General features: G+C 33.7%; 1 protein-coding gene across 1 annotated transcript in view; it reads right to left on the reverse strand.

Annotated features, from left to right (window-relative positions):
- Positions 1–13,157, reverse strand: part of LOC107743322 (protein FAM184A) — a 142,058-nt gene that overhangs the window by 58,059 nt on the left and 70,842 nt on the right. The window contains exons 7-10 of the mRNA XM_016556491.1: positions 10,845–10,967; positions 9,256–9,417; positions 8,153–8,274; positions 3,217–3,367 (exon numbers count right to left, since the gene is read on the reverse strand). Coding sequence (XP_016411977.1) covers positions 3,217–3,367; positions 8,153–8,274; positions 9,256–9,417; positions 10,845–10,967 — 558 coding nt within the window. The remainder of the gene's footprint in view (positions 1–3,216; positions 3,368–8,152; positions 8,275–9,255; positions 9,418–10,844; positions 10,968–13,157) is intronic.

A 13,157-nucleotide genomic window follows, 5' to 3' on the forward strand; every position in this document is an offset into this window, starting at 1 on the left:
ATGAACCAAAGCTCATCACAAACAGCTTTTCTAGGAGCTGAAGAGGGCAATATTTATATATAGAAGGTGCACAGTGTCATTCACACAAACACTAAACCCCATCATGGTGACACACATGATACTGAAATAATGCAATAAACATTAATTTAATAACATTAGATGTAAGATTAAACCCTAATGTACACAACTGATAAGAAACACAACAAAAAGTAGAAAAACGTTATTTCAACAAAAAAACATCAAATATGAAGTGTCATGCAGGGAATTCTGGGAATGTCAATTTACGGTTTTACGGTAATTTTCACTGTAAATTATACAATTACTTTTTCTTTTTCACTTCCAAAAACCGTATTTTTAACAGTATTTTACTGTAAAATTACATTAAATGTAATTACATGTATTCACCTAATATAGTATGGAAACTTACTGTTAACCAGTTAACAGGTTTTTACTGTAGCATTTTTACAGTCTTTTACTGTTAAAATCACAATCATCTTTTACAGTGTATGGTTAACTGTGCAATTTCTCTTCCACAGGCTTCAACAAACAGAAATGCAAAAAACAATGTGAGGTTTTCTGAACCCTCCCTCCATCTGCCATTGATCACATTAACACATAGCGCCGCCACAGATTTAAATCATTGGTTAAGCCAGTGTTGCTGTGTTGGTCAGGACAGGACGCACAACCAAATGGAGGCTTGCTTAGAAGTACACAACTGTTCAAAAGTTTGGGGTTGGTAAGATTTTTGTAATGTTTTTGACGTCTCTTGTGTTCACTAAGGCTGCATTTATTTGATTGAAAATACATGTTTAAAAACAGTAATATTTACAGTAATTTTGTGAAATAATATTACAATTTAAAATAACTCTTTTCTATTTTAAAATATTTTAAAATGTAATTTTGCCATTTATTTATGTGATGCAAAGCTGAATTTCAGCAGTCATTACTCCAGTCTCCAGTGTCACAAAATCCTTCACAAATCATTCTAATATGCTATTGGGGTGTCCGATGTGGTGAAAATAATATCTTATTATTATCAGTATTGAAAACAGTTGTGCTGCCGAGAGCCGTGGGAACAGAGCGAGGCCGGTGGAGTAATTGATAATGAGCGACACCTGCACCACTCACCGGTCTCGAGTCCCACGGAGGAGCTCCGGAAGGATAAAAGGAGGAGCTACGACAGTGAAAGACGGGAGAGGACCAGGCCTGGACTTTATTTTGTGTTTTGGTTCTGTTTGTGCTATTTTGTGTTTATTTTATTATTAAAGTTTTCTTTGAACGTTCGCCGGTTCCCGATGAACCAAAGCTCATCACAAACAGCTTTTCTAGGAGCTGAAGAGGGCAATATTTATATATAGAAGGTGCACAGTGTCATTCACACAAACACTAAACCCCATCATGGTGACACACACGATACTGAAATAATGCAATAAACATTCATTTGACAACATTAGATGTAAGATTAAACCCTAATGTACACAACTGATAAGAAACACAACAAAAAGTAGAAACATGTTATTTCAACAAAAAAACATCAAATATGAAGTGTCATGCAGGGAATTCTGGGAATGTCAATTTACGGTTTTACGGTAATTTTCACTGTAAATTATACAATTACTTTTTCTTTTTCACTTCCAAAAACCGTATTTTTAACAGTATTTTACTGTAAAATTACATTAAATGTAATTACATGTATTCACCTAATATAGTATGGAAACTTACTGTTAACCAGTTAACAGGTTTTTACTGTAGCATTTTTACAGTCTTTTACTGTTAAAATCACAATCATCTTTTACAGTGTATGGTTAACTGTGCAATTTCTCTTCCACAGGCTTCAACAAACAGAAATGCAAAAAACAATGTGAGGTTTTCTGAACCCTCCCTCCATCTGCCATTGATCACATTAACACATAGCGCCACCACAGATTTAAATCATTGGTTAAGCCAGTGTTGCTGTGTTGGTCAGGACAGGACGCACAACCAAATGGAGGCTTGCTTAGAAGTACACAACTGTTCAAAAGTTTGGGGTTGGTAAGATTTTTGTAATGTTTTTGACGTCTCTTGTGTTCACTAAGGCTGCATTTATTTGATTGAAAATACATGTTTAAAAACAGTAATATTTACAGTAATTTTGTGAAATAATATTACAATTTAAAATAACTCTTTTCTATTTTAAAATATTTTAAAATGTAATTTTGCCATTTATTTATGTGATGCAAAGCTGAATTTCAGCAGTCATTACTCCAGTCTCCAGTGTCACAAAATCCTTCACAAATCATTCTAATATGCTATTGGGGTGTCCGATGTGGTGAAAATAATATCTTATTATTATCAGTATTGAAAACAGTTGTGCTGCCGAGAGCCGTGGGAACAGAGCGAGGCCGGTGGAGTAATTGATAATGAGCGACACCTGCACCACTCACCGGTCTCGAGTCCCACGGAGGAGCTCCGGAAGGATAAAAGGAGGAGCTACGACAGTGAAAGACGAGAGAGGACCAGGCCTGGACTTTATTTTGTGTTTTGGTTCTGTTTGTGCTATTTTGTGTTTATTTTATTATTAAAGTTTTCTTTGAACGTTCGCCGGTTCCCGCTTCCTTCTTCCCGTGACTACGATCTGTGTTACAGTAGTGTATTTATTTTCTGTACTTTGTAGAAGTACGCAATACTCAATATGCAATAATCATAAACCATTTGAGAAAAATCAACAAGGAAATGCATAAATGTGGATGCACATATAAAATGAATGAACAATGACAATTTAATCATGATGATAAATTAACAAATGACAACATAATTAAATAATAAAACAAAATGTAATCAAAATATTGATAAATATGTTAATTCATATTGGCAGTAGAGTGTTGCCTCTGGTTTTAATGAATAAAAAAAGCCATAGGAAATAAAAAAAGTACTAAAACTGAAAATGCAATTATTAAGCACTCCATAATCACACTTTAAACATACAAATTCAATTCTGTCATTAGTTCTAAACTGAAAATTATTTTTGACTTTATCTTGACCTTTTTGTTTTGTGTTTTTGTAGAGATGTATTTATTCACATTAAATAACTAGTTGCTCAATTAATTTATCAATTTCTCAGTTGATTTATACATTTCTTGAACAGCCCCACTGGACCCTCATAGGCTGACTGCAGTGGTCTCAACATGAGAACTGTTTGCAGTGTTAGTACAGTAGTTGCATGAATGTGTTTCTGACCTGCTCCAGAAGGTCCTCCACCTTCCTCTGCCAGCTCTCTCTGGCGGAGCACATCTCCTGATCTTTATTCTGTGCCAGCTGAGTGAGTGCTGACCTTTTATTCTCCTCATGCTCTTCACGTAGCTCCTCACGCAGTTTCTTACACTCTTGCCTGTGGACAAAAAAAAACAAAAAACAAAAAACACACACTAATGATCATACTGTTTTGTGCAGTTTTTTTGCCGAGACCTTTTGACACAAATCTGACAAAAACAAGACACAATTGGTTTCTGCTGTTGCACACATCTAAATATAAAAATACAAAAATCCTGGGTCAGTGGTCCATTGATCATTAATGGCTGCTAAATGAGCCGGGCCCCCTTCACATGCTCCACAGATCTTTTAATGCACCTACATTTCTCTGCTGCACAGCGGTGGAGGTCACAGAAGAGGTTAACTTCCACATTACGTGGTATAATTGCAGGACGTCATGAGAGTGCAGCACTGAGCTTAAATCTGTGACTATTAAGTCTGTGCTACAGAAAATGCCCAAATAACTGTCAGTGTGGAGTACCTCACACACTCGGAGACCCTGTGAAACCTTTTAAAGGTGTGAAATTTGTCTTAATTGCTGCTTAAGAGGAAATGGAAGCACTTTGAAAGCCGCCTGAGACCACAGCAATAAGCACTAAGGCTGTAATTGGATTTTTTTTACTTTTTTTTTTTTAAATACACATGTTGATTTATCTGTTCGTTCATGGTGGCAAAAATGTCTAATTGATAATACACTGCAGAACAGCATTTATTTACTAATTTATTTACTAATGACTAATTTATTCACTATATAAATATTATATTATACTAATACTAGACATACTATACTATAAAAATATTACTATTGAATATATATATATATATATATATGTAGAGAGAGAAGATGCAGTAAGCATTGACAATGTAAATATAACTTACAAATTTATATAATTGCAAAAGAACTGTTCTTAAATTTAACCAAATTTTAATCACATTTTTACCTTCACTAGCTAATTTTAAATGGTCCTTCAGTGTGAGAAATATAATATAATATAATAATTGTGATATATATTTAATGAAATTCAGTATAAAATAGTTATAGATGAATTATAGCAGTCAGCATAAACAATGTAAATATAAATTACAAATGTATATGAATTTAAAAGGCAAAATGCATACATTTGAAAAAGCATAATTTCTTTTACGTTTCAATATTTTAAGTCACATTTTTGCCTGCACTACTTCAGTGCAGGAATATATGTAATATAATGTAATATATTATAATATTGAAGAGTTCAAAAAAGCATTCATTATGTAAAAATATAAAATACTTTCAGATCGCACAAGACAATAACTTCCAAGATTATTCCATGCCACTTGCCTACATTTATAATATATTCACAATATTCTGGTAAACACCTTGAAAAATTTAGGGGGCAAAATATGCCACCCCAGGTATGGATTCTATGTCAAATAAACAGACAAAAAATGTAAAAGCTAAATTACAAGGCAAAAAGGTTGGAGTCATGGCCAAGTGGTTAGACATGCTTCATGAGCTGCATCTTCAAATCTAGCCTGGTCATACTCCAAACCCATTACTCCTCTTTCTTCCAAACAATTCAGAGTAACTGAAAAGAGACATTTTTTCAGACATCTTAGGAATTGTTAATGGAGTTTTTTTGTCTCTAACATTATAGCTAAGTCAGAAACAAACACACACACTAGCAACTGCCTCATCCACTCATGGTGTGCATTACAAGAGGAGCTGCTAAATTAACCAGCACTTCTGCTGAACAGAAGTTCCTGTTTGTGGCTTTATCACCTTTATAAACTCTTACAGGGAGTCCATTTGTCTTCATAAATGATCTCAGTGCAAAGCTGTCAGTCCAGCAAACAAAACTGGCGTAAACAGTTTTGATTTGTTGCACTCGGCACACGCATGCTAGCGACATCCAGACGGCGCTGCCTCGAAGGGGAAGATCCATCTGGAGTTTTTATGAACTTCATTGTATGCTGCAGCTGTGAGTGTAATTGTACAACGCAAATTCAAGTGTAGATAAAGAAGTCAGTGATAGCTTAATAAGACGGAGCAATTGTGCAAATGCAAGTGCCTGTGTCTGACAGATTGGCACAATGATGAACAAACCCTCTTGTAACACTTGCAACACAAAGTCTGACAGACATTTGTCCTCTGATGATGCCTGAAGGATCAGTTTGAGGAAACCCTTGTCTACAGGCTAACTTCATATTATCCTACAGGCTAAAACATTTTTTTTTTCTTAAATATTTTTAGTTCTCACCTTTTTTCAACCCTTAACAGCCAGTTTTTCCCCTAATTACAATGTTGCTATTGATAACTACAATTAAAATTAAAACAATTAAAAATAGTTTTCATTGATGGAATAATATATATAGAATATAAATAGATGAAAAATGTAAACAAAATTGATGAAAATGCAAATAAAAATTAGAAATGCTGCCTTGGCCTTGGCAACTACCGGAAGTAAAATATGTTGAAGCTGAAGTACTAAAAATAAAAAATAAAAATAAAAAAAAATCACAAAATCACACATGGAATTTCTAGAGTAAAATTCCTATTGTAAAGCCATTTAACCTGTTTTCCATGGACTAGACCTCTTTAAACTTTCATTAAATAATTCCTCAGCACTATAAATGATATTAGTTGAGAACCTTTACTAATTGTGGACTTTACTAATTGTGTGAGGTCATGGAAACGCCTAGATATTTCAAAACGAGGCATCTCTTGAAATACGAGTCTCTCGACCTAGATCCAACATCACTACCAGCACTTATTTTGAGCAATAACAAGCTCTACATTGGTCCACATTCTCCTAAATAATAAGTTAAAGCCCAAATAGCATGCTCCAGGGCACCACCCAGAACAAATGTTGTGGAAAATGAGCTACCAAGGATGAAATCCAATAAATGTCTTGTTGATTTGGCATTAAAAGCATGTTGAGCGTCTGCTAAGGGCCTATTGATCTATTGATCTATTGATATTCAACCTTCCTAGTTAGCTCCTTTTTAGAGTTTTCAGGGGATGTTTTAGTGGCGAACTGGTAACTTTGCAAAACTATGAGCACACAAAGTAGCCAAAATGTTCTTAAAGTGATAGATCAAAAATAAAATTCTGTCATCATTTACTCACCCTCAAGTTGTTCCAAGCCTGTATGAGTTTATTTCTTCTGCGGAACATAAAAGAAGATATTTTGAAGAATTAGGGTATCCAAACAGTTGCTGGTAGCCATTGATTTCCATAGAGAAAAAAATACTGTGCAAGTTAATGGGGATCAGAAACTGTTTGGCTACCCACATTCTTCAAAATAACTTCTTCTGTGTTCAGCAGAAGAGAGAAATTCACACAGGTTTGGAACAACTTAAGGGTTACTAAATGATGACATATTTTTCATTTTTGGGTGAACTATCCCATTAATGGCCTTTGTTTTAGTCCAATACAACTCAGGCTTATACTAATGACCCATTGTCTTATTTGAAGGCCCATGATATTAAACACTGGTTGTAAGCATTGCTAATGAATTAGGCAGGCAAGCCTTTTTGAGGCAACGCCAAAACACTTACAGCTGTTGGGAACTTTAAATGGTACATAAGTCATCACATAGCTTGGCAAAGAAGGAGAGAATGTGAAAGAACGAGAAGTGCCTTGCTTGTTAACAAACCACTTAAATAGACAGTTCACCACAAATTAAAAATCTGTCATTGTTTACTTTCCCTCATGTCATGGAAAAGTATGGCCAGCATATTCTTCAAGAATGTTGATTTCATGACTTACATAATGTCAAGGTTTTGAATTCAGCAAAGCCCTCTTCTAACTCTGAACTTTGACATTGGAAATACTTCTTGTATGTTTTAACACTGACAACATCACTGACAAATAAATGAAAAAAAGAAAGAAAGAAAGAAATGGTTAATAATAATAATATTATATATGAATATTATTATTGTTAGTAAGTAGCTACATTAATAATAATGTTTTATTAGCTTTTTGCACAATTGTTGGAAATTTCACTAATACTTAGCCCATAAAACAAAAACAATAATAATTATAAATAATAAACTAATAAAAAAATAAACAAATGAATTTTTTTATTTTAAATTATAACTTACAAATTTAAGTTGAAATTATTTAGAATATAATAATTTGCTTTTTTGCACAATTTTTGGGCCTTGCATTAATGCTTAAAACACAATTATTGAAAATAAATAAATAAATGATGATGAAGGATGAAGGAAACAAAGGTAAAGACCATTTTTAATAATAATAATAATAATAATAATAATAAAACGTATTTAATCTGTGATTGACATTATTATTATTATTTCTTTATTTCACCTTATAAATTATACAGTTATTTAGAATACAAGAATTAGATCATTTAAATAATTTATTTCTTTTTTAATTTACTTTTTTCACAATTGTTGGACCTTGCACTGATGTTTAAAACATAATTATTTAAAAAATAAGCAAATAAATAAATAAATAAATAGATCAAAGAATGAATCAATAAATACAAGAAGAGAAACAAATAAGATGAGGAATAAACAAACAAACAAATAAATAAAACCAAAGAAGTGGTATTCCAGATGGAGACAATGGGTTTTTAATTAAAAACAAAAAACATAATTTAATCTGTGATTTTATCTGGTCATCCATTCATAGGCTCCATTATAGATGGATATTTAGTAAACTATTATGTTAACTAAAATGCCTTTTATTTGGAGTTTCTTGACTAGTTTTTTTTTTTCATGACTGAGAATTCAAGGGACAGGTTTGTCACCACATTTTGATGATGTCCCTTAATATACCATGGGGGTGAGTAAATATTTCTGAAAGCACATTTCCAAGAACTCTCCCTCGTGTAACACAAAAACATGTGCTCTTTACCTGAGCGTCTCGGTCCACTTCAGCTCGAGCTCCAGGGCCATCTTATCCATTTTGAGCTTCTCTTCCTCTTTGGTAGTGATGAGTTTGGCATCGTGCTGTTGTTTCTGAGTCTCCATCTCTCCCTGAGGACAAGAACGAGAGCGAACATTAGCTCTGATGAGCCATTAAGCACATGACCCGTAATTGTGAGGTCTAACATGTGGCACTCAGGACGAGAGAGAGGGCTCTTCTTCACAGCTATCAATCTAACTGGGTCCAGGAGATGGAAATCAATTTTCATTTCTCCACTCACTCATTTCTTCTATTACGCACACACACTGGTACACTCATACAGGTCTGATTCATTATGCACGGTCACTCAGAGAACCTGTGCTTCAGGTCAAGGACACAGGAAGAGGAACCGTGAAGAGGCCTCTCTAATGAAGTGTCTTTGATAGGGGCCAAAAACGCAGGTGGGTGTAATTCAACAGAGCACCAATTACTCGTTTCATAATGATGAACTCATTGCAGGTGTGTTTTAGAAGCTATATGGAAACTGAGGGCAAAAGTTGTATATTTAAAAAAATTACACACATCGACTTTAAAGGGGTCATATGATGCGATTTAAATTTTTTCTTTCTCTTTGGAGTGTTACAAGCTCTTGGTGCATAAAGAAGATCTGTAAAGTTGCAAAGACTAAAGTCTCAAATCCAAAGAGATATTCTTTATAGAAGTTAAGAGTCAACCACACCTACCTAAAACGGCTCGTTCTAACACGCCCCCACATGTCTACGTCACGATGTGGGAAGATTTGCATAACACCGCCCAAATGTTCACGCAAAGAAAGAAGGCATAACTTTTATTCTCGCTGTAGTATTGTTGTTGCCGCTGCAATAATGTACAACAATAATGTACATTATATGGAAAATAATGTGTTTTTTAACCTTAAACCGCATAAACACATTGCATTACACCAAATACACAACATAATGTTCTTTTTAGCAACGTCATAGGACCCCTTTAATAAAAAAATGTCTGCAAAACTGGCAGGAGCAGCTGTTATGTGACTTTGAAGTATGTCTCATTCTCATTATTTTTTGGAGTATTTGCTTTTGGTAACAGACCTGAAGGGCTGTTAAGAGATTGCTGGTCTCTCTGAGTCTGGCTCGCGTGGCATCCAGCTCTTCTAGAAGCTTCTTCTGGGCATCCTTCAGATTGGAGATGTGTCCCTCAGCAGAACTGAGTCCCTGCTCTCCCTGCTTCATCAGCTCCTGGAGTCGACTCACCTGAAGAACAGCAGAAGTTACTCACTTTTGAGCAGATGCTTTTTCTCTATGTTGAGTTAAAGGACACTGTAAGAATGAACTTCTTGCATATACATATATATTCTTGTATATATACTGTATGTATATACTGTATATATATATAAATATTTTTGAATTATTTGTAATTAAACCTACAAGTAACAAGAACACAACTATAAATTACTATACTAACTAATTAATTACTAACAAATACCTTGTCACACAGGTTCCACAAATAATAAATCTACTCAATCTCTATAGCTCTCTTCCAGTGATAAAAAACATAACGCAACGCAACGTAACGTAAAACGTAACGTAACGTAACGTAACAACATAACATAAATGACTGTAGTATTATTTATTTTAAAAAGTATAACAAATATTTAGAATAAAATTATGAAATAATTTTTGTTAGACCTTGTACAAATTATTAACCCCATACAACTAAATTATTACAAATAAATAAATAAATAAAAAAATAACTGCAAAAACACCCTAGTGAGCAACGCAAGCAGCTACTCTGCTGAAAAAAACCCCAAAAAACCTTAAACCTACTATTTTACAAGTCTTAGTGGGACTGTTGGCTGGTTTTAGAAGCTTTTTGGGTACTTTTTAGCTGATCACCAAGCTAAAACAGCCTAAGACTAGCCTAGGCCAGCTGGGAAACTAGCGAAGACTAGCATATTAGCAGGACATCTTCTAAAGACAGCATCCTAACTAAAATGTGACTGAGATTTGAGATGCTATTCATGCTCATTCAGCTTCTCAAATGCTCAAAGTTCATTCTAATAGAGAATGTTAATACATGCTGCAAATATAATGATATATGACTTTTTAATGAGACTCAGCTATTTTGGAACAGCCTTCGGAACAGCCTTCAAGTGGGGAGCATGCATGGCTAAACATGTAGCCTAGGTATATAGTTGGTTTCTAGATGGTCCAAGCTGGTCATCATCTTTGACCAGAAACAAACCAGCGACAGTACCAGCTGGTCATACCAGATTAAAGTGGTCAGACTGTTTTTTGGAAGATGTTTGAAGATCAGTCAGCTAATGACCAGTTTTGACCAGCTAGAAACCACAGCGACCATATTACAGAACACAGATACCATCTTAAGATGGATTTTCCGGCAAGAGCTTCGTTTCCATTTATGCTAAGCAATTGTGATGTGCACATTAAGGTAATAATCAGTGATGCTGCTTCTCTTCAGGGGTCTCCTTGGCCCATTTGCAGCTGTGGCTAAGGAACATGGGACTCAGCCAGATTTGTGTTCCGGAAGCCCATTAAAACACATTGAGACTAATGAGATGATGAACACCTGACACTGAAATGAATCACCTCCTCCCTCTGCTTCCATGCCTTCCTTTCTACCTGCTAAATCACTTTCACAGAGACAACAAATGTCATACCTCACTGTTGGCCATGTTGAGTTTGGCTGTGAGCTCCTCTCGAAGACTGTCCAGTTCCTCTCGTAAAAGGCTCTTCTGTTCCTCTAGAGAGCTACGTTCCTTCTCGAACTGTTCCTCCATTTCCTATAAATCCAACAGAAGATGCTGATTACAAATGATGACAGCTTACAAACATGAGAAACAATTGATGTTATTGGAAATAAGACAACCGTGTGTAGGGATTGCATCAGTTGATTAATTCACATTTTTCACAAGTTATAGTTCAACAAAAAGTGAAAATCCTGTCATTTGCTACTTATCCTCATGTCGATCCAAATCCATATGCGGAAAGAAACTCATTTGGGTTTGAAACATCATGAGGGAGAGTAAATAACGACAGAAGTTTCATTATTGGATGAACTACTCCTTTAATCATTTTAGAAATCTTTTTTAGGCTGTGGCATTTTGAAGGCATCACTATCTGGAAACTTAATTTCAAACATTAATTTCAAACATGTCAGGTTAGTGCCTTAGGAAATCCACTTAATATCTTCCAACTCCCTGGTCTTAATATCAGGGAGTTGGAAAAAATAAGATGACAAGATTTGCAATGCAAAAACAAGGCACGAGAGGAAATGATTAACTATATATTATTCATCATAAGATTCTTGAGCTTTATTGAGCTCTCCTGGAATATAATAATACAGAAACTAATCAAAGCCATCCTGTGACATTTACAAAATGAAATGCTGTTTTTGATTGTGTCCTGCCCACCACACCAAAATAGGAATAAATTAATATTTCTCAAATATTCTGGCTATATAGCCTAACTCTAAGAATTAAAATTAAGTAATTAATTCAACCTGAACTGCTTATATTCTGTTTAAACTCTGTTTAAACTTTGTTTTGTAGATAATTTCAGTCTTAGTTTATTTTGGGCTTTTGTAACTTAGGATATGTAAGACTGCAGTTAAAATATCTCACATTGACTCAAACTGATAGAATGCTTCAGCTGTTATAGGTATTATAGGTAATATAGATATTTTTCTTATTTCATATTCAAAAAAATAAATAAAATAAAATAAAACGGCAAAAAAGGTGAAAGGAATGTACATTACCATTCAAATATTTCTTATCATTAACAATGGTGACAAGAAGTTGAAAGGACCAGCTTAATATTTCAATGGAAACCGTGATTTTTCTTTTCATTCTTTCTTAGGATTCTTTGAAGAATAGAAAGAATATTTATTTATTTTTCACAGTAAAAGTCTTCACTCTAACTTTTGATCTATTTAATGCATCCTTGCCGAACAAAACTTAAGAAATCATTCTAATATGCTGATTTATTATTAAAATTATCAATGTTGGCAAAAGTTGTGCTGCCAAATATTTTTTGGAAACAGCGATACTTTTTCAGGATTCTTTGATGAATAAAAAGTTAAAAAGATCAGCATTTATTTAAAATAGAAATCTTTTCTAACAAGGAATATAATAATACAGAAACTAATCAAAGCCATCCTGTGACATTTACAAAATGAAATGCTGTTTTTGATTGTGTCCTGCCCACCACACCAAAATAGGAATAAATTAATATTTCTCAAATATTCTGGCTATATAGCCTAACTCTAAGAATTAAAATTAAGTAATTAATTCAACCTGAACTGCTTATATTCTGTTTAAACTCTGTTTAAACTTTGTTTTGTAGATAATTTCAGTCTTAGTTTATTTTGGGCTTTTGTAACTTAGGATATGTAAGACTGCAGTTAAAATATCTCACATTGACTCAAACTGATAGAATGCTTCAGCTGTTATAGGTATTATAGGTAATATAGATATTTTTCTTATTTCATATTCAAAAAAATAAATAAAATAAAATAAAACGGCAAAAAAGGTGAAAGGAATGTACATTACCATTCAAATATTTCTTATCATTAACAATGGTGACAAGAAGTTGAAAGGACCAGCTTAATATTTCAATGGAAACCGTGATTTTTCTTTTCATTCTTTCTTAGGATTCTTTGAAGAATAGAAAGAATATTTATTTATTTTTCACAGTAAAAGTCTTCACTCTAACTTTTGATCTATTTAATGCATCCTTGCCGAACAAAAGTATTAATTTCTTCAAAAAAAAAAAAAATCTTCCTGATCTTACTGTTCTCAAACTTTTGACTTTGCTAAACACATCCTTGCAGAATAAAAGTTTTAATTTCTTTCAAAAAAGAAACAATAAAAATTTACTGAGCCCAAACTTTTGAACTGTAGTGTATATTGTTAGAAAAGATTCCTATTTTGAATAAATGCTCTTCTTTTTAACTTTTTATTCATCAAAGAATC

This window comes from Sinocyclocheilus rhinocerous, unplaced genomic scaffold (assembly GCF_001515625.1).
Source record: "Sinocyclocheilus rhinocerous isolate Xijiao unplaced genomic scaffold, SAMN03320098_v1.1 scaffold827, whole genome shotgun sequence".
Lineage (NCBI taxonomy): Eukaryota > Metazoa > Chordata > Actinopteri > Cypriniformes > Cyprinidae > Sinocyclocheilus > Sinocyclocheilus rhinocerous.